The sequence below is a fragment of the Gigantopelta aegis genome, chromosome 9 (genome assembly GCF_016097555.1).
Source record: "Gigantopelta aegis isolate Gae_Host chromosome 9, Gae_host_genome, whole genome shotgun sequence".
Classification (NCBI taxonomy): domain Eukaryota; kingdom Metazoa; phylum Mollusca; class Gastropoda; order Neomphalida; family Peltospiridae; genus Gigantopelta; species Gigantopelta aegis.
The window spans coordinates 34,030,145-34,044,150 of NC_054707.1; the positions used below are offsets into that span (position 1 = coordinate 34,030,145).

Here is a 14,006-nt window from a genome sequence, read left to right on the forward strand (position 1 = left end):
CAAATTAAAGTAATTTATTTCACTCATAATATTGAATACTGAATATTAAACTTGAGAATATAAAAATCTTAATATTCTGGCCTTCAGTATGAACATTAGCTTTTCCCAGGAATGTATGCTAAAATAAATTTAAAGGAAGTAGATCCATGTTCAGCATGATAAGATTCTAGACTTGTCATATCTCATCAAAGCTTAACAAATTGGTGATTCCATGGATGGTGATAACTCAACGATATGGAGCACTGGCCATAACTGAACACAGGGCAGAGATCTTACATGTTTAATCTGTCAGTAGCCATCTACAGATTCTCCAGTAACAATTTTAACAATCATTCTACTAGTAAACAAAATGATTATAAATTAATGCACCCCAACCCTGACACCATCAAAAAGGTCTGGGGACAATAATAAAAAAATTTTTTATTATAAACAAAAGTATTTTTTTATTTTCACAAGCTTTTAGTTGAAGGTGTAATCTTTACATTTCAACACAAGAATTAATAAACACATTTGGCAGGAAGCCACCATTATGGAACTTTGAAACAACCCCTTTAACACACTTGTTTTTGTTTACATATATTTATAACGTGATGAGTATTATACTAGTTTTATCTCCAGTCAAGATAAATGATGAACTAAATCAAGTGATTTAAATGTCCAAAACAATAAGTGAACTCTATTATTTCTCCAACTGAGCTGATAACTCCAACAAGATTACCAAAACAAAAATCTTACTTGTACTTTGGCTTCGGTTTGAACTTCTCTTTGATGAGTCTTGTCAGATTCTCACAGTTTAGAAACAATTTCCTGGTCACCTGCGGCTATCAAAAAAGTATAATATCGGAGAATATTTGATAAAAATATATACCTAAGAATATTTATTTACATAAAATTTTAAGTGAAATTTAATATTAAAAGTAATAAAGACTTCTGTCCATAATGATATTTTCTTAACTAAGGTCACAAGATATTAAAGATATTAAACCACATACCTAACAATAATATACATTTTTAAAAAGAAATTTAAATTTTAGTTGAAATTCAGAATTCATTGTAATAAAAACTATTTTCCAAACTCATGTGTTCTTAACAGAATTACACAGACATGTAAGAAATACATTAAAAATTATACACAGAAATGTAAACACACATTTTACTAATGATGCGCACATAAATAACATTTATGATACCACAACATTACAGAATTGAACAGTTAACCTAGTTAAATATCAGTAAATAATCATATAACATTAAATGATTTTATGTATTATATATATATTTAATGTTATTTATGTTCAACATTATCTGTAAGGCCCCATCCCTGACACTATCGACATTTCTGGGCTAATAAAAAATGTCCAAAAAAAAACAAGAAAAAAAAAACGAATTTCGTATTAAAAAACCCCAACAAAAAACAAGACCAAGTTCCTTTAATTATGCTTAAAAACTCAGAAAGTTTTCAAATCAATATTTTTCATTTCAGATTTTAACACGTTAAATATTTGTCAGTATAATTTTCTTGGAGGTTTAAGTGTAGCTAAACTCTCATTACATCAAGCTTACCATGTCTGCGTCATAATACACCTCTTCCTTAGGGGGAGGTAACTCATTTTGCTGTGTATCAGGTAAATCGCGAGAGCAGTTAACGATGATTGCCTCAAGTCCTTGCAGAGTCTAAAATAAAATCTTAATGTCATTTATACTATTTTTACCATTATCACATAAAAATTATTACTTTTACCCACTTTTTTTTTCCAATCATAAAAACTGCCATAACTTTTTTTCAGGCATGAATTATTTTTCATTTCTTGTACATTTAAACATAAAAAGACCTACAAAATCATAATTGCACATGAAATGAACAATATATACTCATAAAAAAAGTTCCTGTGCCTGTGTTGCCTGTATTAACGGTTATGACGGAAAGATCAAAGTATTTTCAAGAAGTTATTTATTGGTAATTCGCAAACATCGTAAAACAATTTACACAATTATGGTGTATAATCTTTATCACATTTCAACCATTTACAAACCTTGCAGTTGGCCTGACACTATTTTATTTGTTGAATAGGGATTTTTTTTCCATGAATATATAAATGTCTGTGAAGGCCTATAATAAGTATTTTGTTTAAAAGTTCAGACATATAGGTTATAGCTAATGAATTACATCACTGCTCACCTCCAAGAACAGTGGAAGATCATACAGCTGTGCAGCCAGTGTTCTGATCTCCCGGTCGGACAAAACTCTGCAAGAATAATCACCTTCTTGTTAAATTGAAACACTCCAGTGAAAGTTACATGGCAGATAAGGGTTTTTATCAATGATGTGCAAGTGCCAATACCATAAACATATTTATAGAATATATGAGAACATGGGGCTCATGCATGCTTATAAAAGTCTAGACTCAACTCTCTACTGATGTCATGGTTAAAATCTCAGCCTCTATTAGAGTTTTGAGTCCAGATTCTAAAAGTTTTGTAAGCAAAGGGCCAGTTCACTAAATTGTCGCAACTTTGTGATATCGCAGTGCAATGTAAATACTAAAAAGACTTGCAAAGAGGATGCTTTGTTGTCTAGCAGAGCCTAAGAGACCTTTGTGAATTAGGCTCCTGGTATTTAAATATATTTCAAAGCTAAATTAAAAAATATATATTAATGTAATAAATAGAATACTATAAATCATAAAATATTAACAAACTTAAAATTTAATGAAATCCAAATAAGTGACATATTAGCAACATAAATCTTCTGATTTTTAGTAATATAATAGCCACTCATGAATGGATATATAACAGCCACTCGTGGAGTATTCTCTATTTCTACCTGGAGTGGTCTGTGTCGACGTTATCGAAGATCTGTTCTGGTGACACATCCTCAGAGACACCCAGCAAGTAGTAGAAGTAGGAGAAGGCGAACTGCATGTCTCGGGCGTGTCGCACTTTGTGAGACGAAGTCTCGTCCCATTCGGCAGCAAACCTGTCAACAACAAAACACATGTTAACCCTTTATCAGAAGATATCAGTCATAGACGACTGGTTCACTCCAGACGATATCTGCCACAAGACTGCCAATGCATTTAGCAAATGATTTCCTCGGATAGCTTTCACACCTGAGTTACATCCCTTTGTATGGTGTAATACCACTTCACCAAAATCTCTTATAAAACATTAGCTTAGTATATGCAGGGAATACAAAATGGTTTGCTTACTGGGCCCAGTTCCATGAAGCGATCTTAGCACTAAGGTCATCTCAAGTGTATAACGTAGTTATGCACTTATGGTGATCTTAGTGTTAAGATCACTTTGTGGAACAAGGCCCAGGTGTGTCTAGTAGCTTAGAATACACTTTATGCAAAACAGAAAAGCTATGTAGCTCAAAAACTAGGGACAGTGACTTTAATACAGGTTTATATAGCAAACTGTGGGGATTTTCTCTTTACTAATCTTTTAATTTTAACAATGGAGAAAACTTGAGGTGTTTTCTCTTTTATAGATACATCACCAGTTCTCAAACAAGTGCACCCCCCCCCCCCCCCCCCACAGCTTGTAGTCAGGTCCAAACATGACAACAGCCAATGGGATGGCCTAAAATTCTTTGAGGTCAGGTGATGTTGAAAAGAAATAACCTGTTTATTTTCGAATAGTTTTGCAAGTTTTCATGACTTAAAATATTAACGATTCCAAATTGATTATCAGTCAAACAAGAATAATTAGAAAACTGTACACTGTTAGCAATGCTGACCTCGGTGGCGTTGTGGTTAGGCCATCAGTCTACAGGCTGGTAGGTACTGGGTTCGTATCCCAGTCAAGGCATGGCATTTTTAATCCAGATACCAACTCCAAACCCTGAGTGAGTGCTCCGCAAGGCTCAATGGGTAGGTGTAAACCACTTGCACTGACCAGTGATCCATAACTGGTTCAACAAAGGCCATGGTTTGTGCTATCCTGCCTGTGGGAAGCGCAAATAAAAGATCCCTTCCTGCTAATTGGAAAGAGTAGCCCATGTAGTGGTGACAGTGGGTTTCCTCTCAAAATCTATGTGGTCCTTAACCATATGTCTAACGCCATATAACCGTAAATAAAAAGAGTTAAGCGTGTCGTTAAATAAAACATTTCTTTCTTTCTTTCTGTTAGCTATGTCTCTCACCTTTCCTGCATTTCACTCATAATATGTTTGTCAATCATGTGAGGCATGTGAGCCGGGACCTTCCTCTGTCCAAATCCAAACGCTTTGTTATAGATGCGATTCACGTGACGAAGGGAGTCGCCAAATGTGTCTAGTAAGTTTCTCGTCTGTCGAGATCTCAGGACATAATCTTCAGTTTTTAATAGCTTTTCTTTTTCCTGAAAAATTCAAAGATTTAAATTTGCATTTGATAAAAAGCATATCATATTTTTTTGGCATATAAGCCGCAACTTACGTTGTGCTTTATTTATGAATTTTGGTCTAAAAACAAATGGTGCGGTTTATACACCAGTGCATGTAGTAGGCCAGAAAATACGGTAACTGTAAAATATTCAAATTCACTAGTTGCAAATTTGAAAAACAACTGGAGAATTTTACTTTAATTTGATGGAGTAATTTTATGTAATATTTGTTTTTTTGCTGAAAATGAATTGTGAGTTTTTGCAATTTTTTAAAGTTTAATAGATAATTTGACATAATTTTCGACCTCCCAGAGCTAGATGCATTTAACTTAAATGTATTTTTGTGAGACAGTAACTAAATGTATCCAGGCGTTAACTTAATTAAATGTACACATGTATTAAATATTTAATTAATTAATTATTTCTAATTACAGCTTTTACACTTTAATTATATATTAATCTGTAATTAAGGAGTGTTAGAAAATAAAATAAAATAAGTAGAATCACATGATGACTTATTTTAAATGATAACCCTGGATGACCTACACAATAGTTGTCATTGATAACCTTGTTGTATGGCTTGTTTATAGATAACAGGAAGGAAGTAAATGAAACCATGTCTCGTTTTCTACTTTTTTCTCTTCTTTACTGTTTCTTTTCTTTTCGTTTATAAAACCTCAGATCAAATCATTTATGTAAAATAATAACAAAGTGTCCAATAATTTCAATAATTGTAATTAAACCTCTTCAGGACCAAATAAATACTCTAGTAATAATTTGTTTGAGTGCTCTTTTGGATAGTAAAATCTTATTACTCCCGTTACACCCCTCCATTCTACCTGTAAATGGCCACAGACCACAATTAATTTCGCTATATATCTTTCTATATAGCCTTAGTGGCTATAACATTTTTATTAATATCAGCAGGCCAGTGGATTTTTGTATGTACCTTTGGCTGCCTGGGGGACACATACCCTGAAAAGGACAACCCCTGTTGTTCAGCTCTTTCTTCCAGAATATTGGTTTAAACAAATACACCCTCTAAACCTGGTCGGAGTACACCCATTTCACACAAAAAGCACTACTTTTGCATGGGCCGGAATTACCACAAACAAGTCTTCAATGTCAACAAGTTACACATGTTTACAAACTATATGCTCTCCCCTGTCAACTTCAGTCAAATAGTTGCCACTTCATAGCTGTCTGCCATGAAATAATCACAGTCAAACAGCAGACAACTTGCACAGACAAATTTCTAGATTTTGGACAACCAAATGGGCAGATAACTGTAATCTGAGGCCAAATTTAATTTAAAACAAAATTGTTATAATTACTCTCTGAAGTTGTTCCAAGCTGTTATTCCGTTCTTTTATGTGGTAAGATCTTATTACCTCCGTTACACACTTCTGTTCTACCTGTAAACTTAATTAGTAAACTGACCAGCCTCAGCGGTGTTGTGGTTAAGCCATCAGGCATAAGGCTGGTAGGTACAGGGTTCGCAGCTCTGTACCGGCTCCCATCCAGAGCGAGGTTTAACAACTCAATGGGTAGGTGTAAGACCACTACACCCTCTTTTCTCTGACTAACCACTAACAACTAACTCACTGTCCTCAACAGACAGCCCATATAGCTGAAGTGTGTGCCCAGGACAGCGTGCTTGAACCTTAATTGGACATAAGCACGAAAAAAAAGTTGAAATGAAATGAAAATGAGTAAAGTGTCTGAACCTTTTTTGGATATAGGCACGTTAATAAAAGTTAAAGAATTAGTAAAAACAAAACTGTTATAATTACTCTCTGAAGTTGTTCCAAGCTGTTATTCCGTTCCCATGGCAATGATCCAGGTTTTCTCACTTCTGTTCCTAACACAGCCTGTCTCAGGAACTCACTGTCCCCCATGTCTCTCTCTGTCTCTCTTGTGCCGTCTTCCTCCAGTCTCGGACTCACGTTGATGTTAAGCAGCTTCCTTGGACCTTTCCTCTCATTGTAAGGAGACCTATCGAGATTTATCATTGGGTTCTCATCATTCTGTGACCGTTTCAATGTTTTTTCTGTCTCAGCTATTTTCTGTTCACCAGTATCTTGAATCTGCTTCTTGGGGTATTTCTCTGACTTAGAATCTTTCTCCGAGGGTTTCGCAGATACCGAGAGAGCAGGGTTATTCTTTTCATCAAGGTATTTCTGATAAAGCTGAATCCATGTTGTATTGAATCCAAGTTCTGTAATTTCACCTAAATGGTTTTTGAAAAAGAAAATTAAAATTGAATTACAGGTCTGTACATGTAATAGTTCATAAAAAAAAAGGACTAATATACAAAGTCAACTTATTTACAAAAAGACTATATTTGATTATCCAGGCTGAATGTGATTAAAAGAAACTATTTATGGTTATACTTAAAATATCTGTCACAATTAAAGCCAAAGTTAAGATTATATCTAAACAAACACCACACTACATGTATATAACTCAAATAATACTATAATAAACATCATGGTTTAAAGGAACATTCCTGAGTTTGCTGCAATTTTAAAGATTTTATCAACTAACAGAGACTTTTTAATGATTGTAATTACATGTCAAATATATTTTTCTGCATAAAATATTAGTGGCTGTATATTAAATGTGTTTCTGATCATTCTAGGTTAAATTTCATTTTATTTCCTAAAATATTTTTTTTGTAAATATGAAATTATTTGAAGACAAAATCCAGTTTGGGCTTCTTAAAAATATTAAGATGACCAGAAAAACATTGAATATACAGACACTGATATTCTAAACAAGAAAATATATTTAATATGCAAGTTTAATCGTAGAAATATTTTATTAGTCGAAAACATTTTATAATGCAGCAAACTCAGGAATGTCCCTTTAAATTGTAATTAACCAAATATGAAAATTTGGGGAATGTATTCATTTCATTATTAAATCACCAACCATTTGAAAATCAAATCATTATAATTCTTTAAAGTGCTTTAATTCTGTTATTTTCTGTTTAGATAACTGATACTTCAACTTGGCTGCAGCTTTTCTGACCAAATTCCTCAAACTGCTAATAATGTTTGGGGTTCATCTTAAACCTTAAAACATAAAAACCTTTATTATCCACATAGTTCAAGATATTCAGGGAAATATAATCAGTATGACCCACGTGTGTCATAATGATTTCACATGCACAACGGATGATGTAGTTTTGTGAGGAGACGTCATAACTTAATACGGCTTCCCCAGTGTACACGCTTATCAAAATGACATATTTTCTGAAAACGATGTCATTTCGTCGTCTCTTTTTAGTTACATTTGAAATGTTTTGACATGGTCCTAGCTTGTTATTCGTGAAAATAATATTTTGGATAATGTGGATATTATTAGATTATTATTAGAAATTATTACACACGTGTGAATCATACTGATTTTACGAAACTCATGTCAGAATTCATGTATTACCCTCGCTCTCACTTGGGTAATACAATAATCCTGACACTCATTTCGTAAAATCAGTACAACACACAAGCTCATATAATAATCTCTATATAATTTTATTTATTCCAATAATTTTAGTAACTTAGTGCTCCAATGAAATTCTAAAATATTCTTTTAATTGTTTTCTTCTTCTACTATATATGAATAAAATCCACACCTTCTTGCAACTCTTTCAGCAGATTATCAACTTGTTGTCGTAGTGATGCAGACAGACTCACATTGGTGAAGTTCCTATCAAAGTTGACTGGTATTTTTAAATCGTTGGCCACCATTTTGGCAGCCATCTTGGAATGAGGTTGTCTGAAACATAACATTAACAGTTCACAATAATATATTTCTAAAACAAAATAATATTTAAAAGATGGGATGGGAGAATAATGTTCGGGTTTATTTAAAAATCAAAATAATCACCAGATAGAAAGAAATAAAATGAAGAAATCAGTTCAATTCTAAAACATTCTCAATAGTAAGTCTGCGAAAACTAAATTAGAATATATGTTAGTTTAATATCTATTTGATATAGAAATGATCTTATTATAACTATAGATCTCTACATGTTCTCCTTATAGTTTTTGGAATATTGTTTTTGATTAAATGGTCATATGACAAAGAGTTGAAGAACAAAATGAGACATTCATTTCAAATTACGATTATTATTCAAACATCAGTTAATGTTAAATTTAACTTTTTATTCAAACATCAGTTAATGTTAAATTTAACTTTTTATTCAAACATTAGTTAATGTTAAATTTCACTTTTTATTCAAACATCAGTTAATGTTAAATTTCACTTTTTATTCAAACATCAGTTAATGTTAAATTTCACTTTTTATTCAAACATCAGTTAATGTTAAATTTAACTTTTTATTCAAACATCAGTTAATGTTAAATTTAACTTTTTATTCAAACATCAGTTAATATTAAATTTCACTTTTTATTCAAACATCAGTTAATGTTAAATTTAACTTTTTATAACATCAATTGATTTATTCCAATGAAACCATAAACTGGTTATTTTCTAACTGTTCAAGGAAGGAAGAAGGAAGGAAATGATTTATTTAACAACGCACTCAACACATTTAATTACGGTTATATGGCGTCGGACATATGGTTAAGGACCACACAGATATTGAAGGAGGAAACCCACTGTCGCCACTTCATGGGCTACTCTTTCCGATTAGCAGCAAGGGATCTTTTATATGCACCATCCCACAGACAGGATAGCACATACCACGGCCTTTGATATACCAGTCATGGTGCACTGGCTAGAACGAAAAATAGCCCAATGGGCCCACCGATGGGGATCGATCCCAAACTGACCGCGCATCAAGTGAACTCTTTATCACGCCCCTAACTGTTCAAATTTGTGTTTAAAAAAAGAAAAAGAAAAAAAAAGAATGGAAACTGAATCTGAAACCCACTGTTCATAAAGTTCCATCTCCTGAAAGATGAGTGGCTCCTCCACCGAGTCTTCATCAGCACGAACCAGTTTACTGTCGTTACCAGTCTTACCACTCACGGCTAAGTCAGCACTTTTAGTCTGGTTTGTGTCCACAGACACAGTAAAGGCCACCTAGAAGATAAAAACAATTCCAATGCTTCCAGTCCTGGTGCTTAGAAAATGTTTAGTCTAGACTCGAGACTCTAATAGGAAGGAAATGTTTTATTTAACAACACACTCAATGCATTTTATTTATAGTTGTATGGCGTCAGACATATGGTTAAGGACCACACAGATATTGAGAGAGGAAACCTGCTGTCGCCACTTCATGGGCTACTCTTTTCGATTAGCAGCAAGGGATCATTTATATGCACCATCCCAAAGACAGGATAGCACATACCACGGCCTTTGATATACCAGTCGTGGGGCACTGGCTGTGATGAGAAATAGCCCAATGGGCCCACCGACAGGGATCGATCCCACAGACAGGGTAGCACATATCACAGCCTTTGATATACCAGTCGTGGTGCACTAGCTGGAACGAGAAATAGCCTAATGGGCCCACCGACGGGAATCGATCCCACACCAAACGCGCATCGAGCGAGCACTGTACCACTGAGCTAGGTCCCACCGCCAAGACTCTAATACAGTCTGAGACACTACTGTCATGACAACGCCATACAAATTGTATGTGTGTGATGTCACTGAAGATGGAGTCTAAACTCTAAACGTTTTATAAGCACAGGCCCTGCTTCAACAAACCATATTAGGCTGAAAGATACTGTTATGCTAAATAACCCCAGCAATTTTTTAAAGGTACTGGTACATGTTCTATTAACAAACATGCTCTATTTCTATCTAATTAAAGATTTTATGAAATCATGCTGGCACAATTTTATTCCTAAAATAAATTGTTTTATTAAAAAGTTAATTTCTATATATGATGTGTGTTTTTGGGGTTTTTTGTTTTGTTTTGTAATGGTTGTCAGAGTATAAAAGAGGTTTATAGGGTGTATACTACCAAATCAAATCCCATAGACGACAATAGTAACATATGTGGCTAAAACTCCTACCTGCAACGTATCAACCGACATAAACGCCACGGATATAAATACTACCACCCCTCACACTTAAAGTGAATCAGAAAAAAATTGGGGGTCAAGCTGCTCGTTTCTGAGATAACGGATAGCGTCTATGACTACCCTAGTTCCGCACAAAATTCGAGTACTTTTTTTTACATGTACCCCACACATGTTTCAAGCACAAGGCTACTTGACACATTGGTACTAGATGAAATAAAATTGCATATTTTTTTTACCCAGATGAAACTATTATTTTTTACAACCAATCACAGAACTTGTGGTGTTCACTTCTCTATCAAAAGTTCGGTGCACCTCGAACTTTGACCCAGCCGGAAGTTATTTGGTTTAGTACTACCTTTAACATGACTATAATAGCATGCATTATTCCATAATGTACAGGAATTTTTATATGTTGTGGTGTTAAAGACTAAAGTTATTATTTTCTTCTATATACTGTACTTTCCCCCCAAAAATATGTGACTAAGATGTTTTATGTGGAAGCAAATTAATCCAGATATTAACTTACACATTACAATTATTTGCTTAAATTATTCATTGTGGCAAATCTAATATGTTTTTGGACATACTGGTGTTAGTACTATAAATTCAGAATTAATTTATGTGAAACTATACCACATCCTTTTTTTGTTTTGCACAAAATGCAATTTATAATTTAAAGTTAAAGTTTGTTTTGTTTAACAAATCTACTAGAACACATTAATTTATTAGTCATCGGCTATTGGATGTCAAACATTTGGTAATTTTAACATATAGTCCATTAGTAGTAAGGGAGCTTTTATATGCACCATCCCAAAGACAGGATAGCACATACCCCAGCCTTTGATATATCAGTTGTGGTGAACTGGCTGGAGCGAGAAATAGCCCAATGGGCAAATTGTTAATTTAAGCAGAAAGTTATAGCTAATTTGTAATATAATGGTAAAAAAACTTTCTTACACACCCGTTAATGAAAACATCATTTGTTATTTTTGATAACACATATTTGTTTACATATGTATGTGTGTTAACAATTTCAAGACATACAACTGACTGCTCCTAGGTGATGACCAGGTCACCAATGCTGTATATCCAATGAAAAAAACAGCATGATCGAAATCGATGACACTGTGGCGTATAGTTAACCTGACAATCATTTGTCTGTGACGCGTAAGTTAGCAACAAGTGAAAGGGCTGTAAATAACTTTTAGTCGATAAAAATGTTAAAATTTGTTTAAAACCTGGTTTTTGAGGATATGTAAGAAATAGAATAATACATTCGTGTCCGTTTGATACCATTTATCTTACAACTCATTGTTTAAAAACATTTTAAAACAACTTGTTAATGGTATCTAACGGCCACTCATGTATTATTATCTATCTAACAGTTGAGAATAATTTAGCGTCAGTACCTTTTAACTGAAATAAACCTTGGTTTATTTTTTAAGATTGCAAATGACCTTCTTAACACTGATATATATTGGAATGCATATAAATACAGCCAGATGTATTTGTTTAACAAAATCTACTCTTAAACACACCTGAAATGTCTGGTTTGTAGAACCTTGGTGTCCACTGATGTTAAAGACCAGTGTGGTTAGATTGTGCCCAGACTGAAGTACAAGGGTCATGACCTTGAACTTGTTGGAAACAGCAACCTGTCTATAAACCCTGGAGTCATTGTAAGATGCCTGAGTGATCATGCCATGTTTTCCCAGCACATCCGTGAGATTAAAGAAAGCCATATTGACACCTGGAAGAAATACACAGGCATGGAAATTAGTGTTTGTTCAACAACACCCCAGCATGTACGTGAGATTAAAGAAAGCCATATTGACACCTGGAAGAAATACACAGGCATTGAAATTAGTGTTTGTTCAACAACACCCCAGCATGTACGTGAGATTAAAGAAAGCCATATTGACACCTGGAAGAAATACACAGGCATGGAAATTAGTGTTTAATACGAGAGTCCAGCGCTCTACCAACTGAGCTAATAGGGAAATTTGCACTAGCTACTGGTAGTAGGAGCACTTTACACCTACACTACTACCTTGACACCCGGAACAAATACACAGACATGGGAATTAATGTTTAATATGAGAGTCCAGCGCTCTACCAACTGAGCTAATAGGGAAATTCCCACTAGCTACTGCTAGTAGGAGCACTTTACACCTACACTACTACCTTGACACCCGGAAGAAATACACAGACATGGGAATTAATGTTTGTTTAACAACACCCCAGCATGTTTAAACTAGGGCTTAGTTGAACATGGTTATTGCGACGTGTGGTCTAGAGTGTAAGAGGAAAGGAAAGGAATATTTGTTTTACGACACCTCAGCTCATTTTTAAATTACGGCTCTTTGGTGTTTAATATATGGTTATTTTGACATTTGGTTGATAGGAAATCAAAAGTTTGAACACAAAATATTCCCTGAAAATGTGTTACATATTAACCAACTAATAATCCAGTTTTTTAAGGAAAAGGCAGCAGATTAAATAAATTATTGAATACATTATGACACTGTTTCTTCCAAATAGAATGTGTAACACAAGATATTCTAGTGTCTAGAAAGCAATGAAAAATAAAAATAAAATACCCTTAAAAAAAGGTTCTGTAATACATACCAGGTGGTAAGTTGTAATGAGTTTTGTTCAACGAGAAATCCAGGCCGTACAGCTTGTCATAATGATCAACACCACAGTCACCAGCATCAAACCCACATTCCAGCACATTACACGCCTGTTAAAGAATACTTCAAAAATCACACAGTGTTTTTGCAAATAAAACACCCTCACTCATCCCGAAAATTATTATTTGAATTATCAGTTCAAATTACATTTTTGACACTTGACTAATTAATATTTCTCTAAAGATTGAATGCAAGGAGATATATAAATATATAATAAAAATCAAGACAGAACTTTTTTTTCCTCAGAAAAACTGTTATGTTTAAAAAAAAGAAAAGGGATGATATATCAATGACAGTTAATATGAAACTCTGCAATATTATCATTTTACTTATCATTATAAAGTGTTCTTTTCACAATTTCTACTAACACAATAGGCATAATAATAAAACTTTATACAGGTATGTGAAACATACAGGCCTCTGAAAATTGCAAGAATGGTCATTTCGTTCGCGCGTTGCTCGTGCAAATCTAATTTTGCGTAACCCATTTTTTGTTTGCGCAAAATTTCTACCACCATTTACATGTATATAACGGATTATGCAACATGGAAATGGGTTACATGGATTTATTTCTGCGTAACTGATAAATGGGTGACGCAGATTTTCAATAATCAGAGGCCTGACATATATTCGCTCTAAATATATTTCTAAGAGTATAAAATTAAATAAAACAATATGCTCTTAATAACATACTAATTCTAATTTAGTTCTGTATTGATAAAACAAGATATCTGATTGGTCCAGTAAAGTTGTACTTGAGCTCCACATAAGAGATATTACAATTTAACTGCTCACACCCAAATACTGTGTTTACAACCGGCCTCGGTGATGTCATGGTTAAGCCATTGGACATAAGGCTGGTAGGTAGAGGGTTCGCAGCCCGGTACTGGCTCCCACCCAGAGCGAGTTTTAACGACTCAGTGGGTAGGAGTAAGACCACTAC

General features: G+C 34.0%; 1 protein-coding gene across 2 annotated transcripts in view; it reads right to left on the bottom strand.

Moving 5' to 3' along the window:
* The window catches only part of LOC121382338 (N-acetylglucosamine-1-phosphotransferase subunits alpha/beta-like), a 46,777-nt gene that overhangs the window by 11,240 nt on the left and 21,531 nt on the right, over positions 1 to 14,006 (bottom strand). For both annotated transcript variants that reach the window (XM_041511924.1, XM_041511923.1), the window contains 10 exons: positions 12,999 to 13,113; positions 11,909 to 12,120; positions 9,269 to 9,420; positions 8,006 to 8,148; positions 6,162 to 6,598; positions 4,148 to 4,344; positions 2,825 to 2,977; positions 2,180 to 2,246; positions 1,564 to 1,674; positions 736 to 821 (listed from right to left, as the gene is read on the bottom strand). In XM_041511924.1, the coding sequence (XP_041367858.1) occupies positions 736 to 821; positions 1,564 to 1,674; positions 2,180 to 2,246; positions 2,825 to 2,977; positions 4,148 to 4,344; positions 6,162 to 6,598; positions 8,006 to 8,148; positions 9,269 to 9,420; positions 11,909 to 12,120; positions 12,999 to 13,113 (1,673 nt within the window). The remainder of the gene's footprint in view (positions 1 to 735; positions 822 to 1,563; positions 1,675 to 2,179; positions 2,247 to 2,824; positions 2,978 to 4,147; positions 4,345 to 6,161; positions 6,599 to 8,005; positions 8,149 to 9,268; positions 9,421 to 11,908; positions 12,121 to 12,998; positions 13,114 to 14,006) is intronic.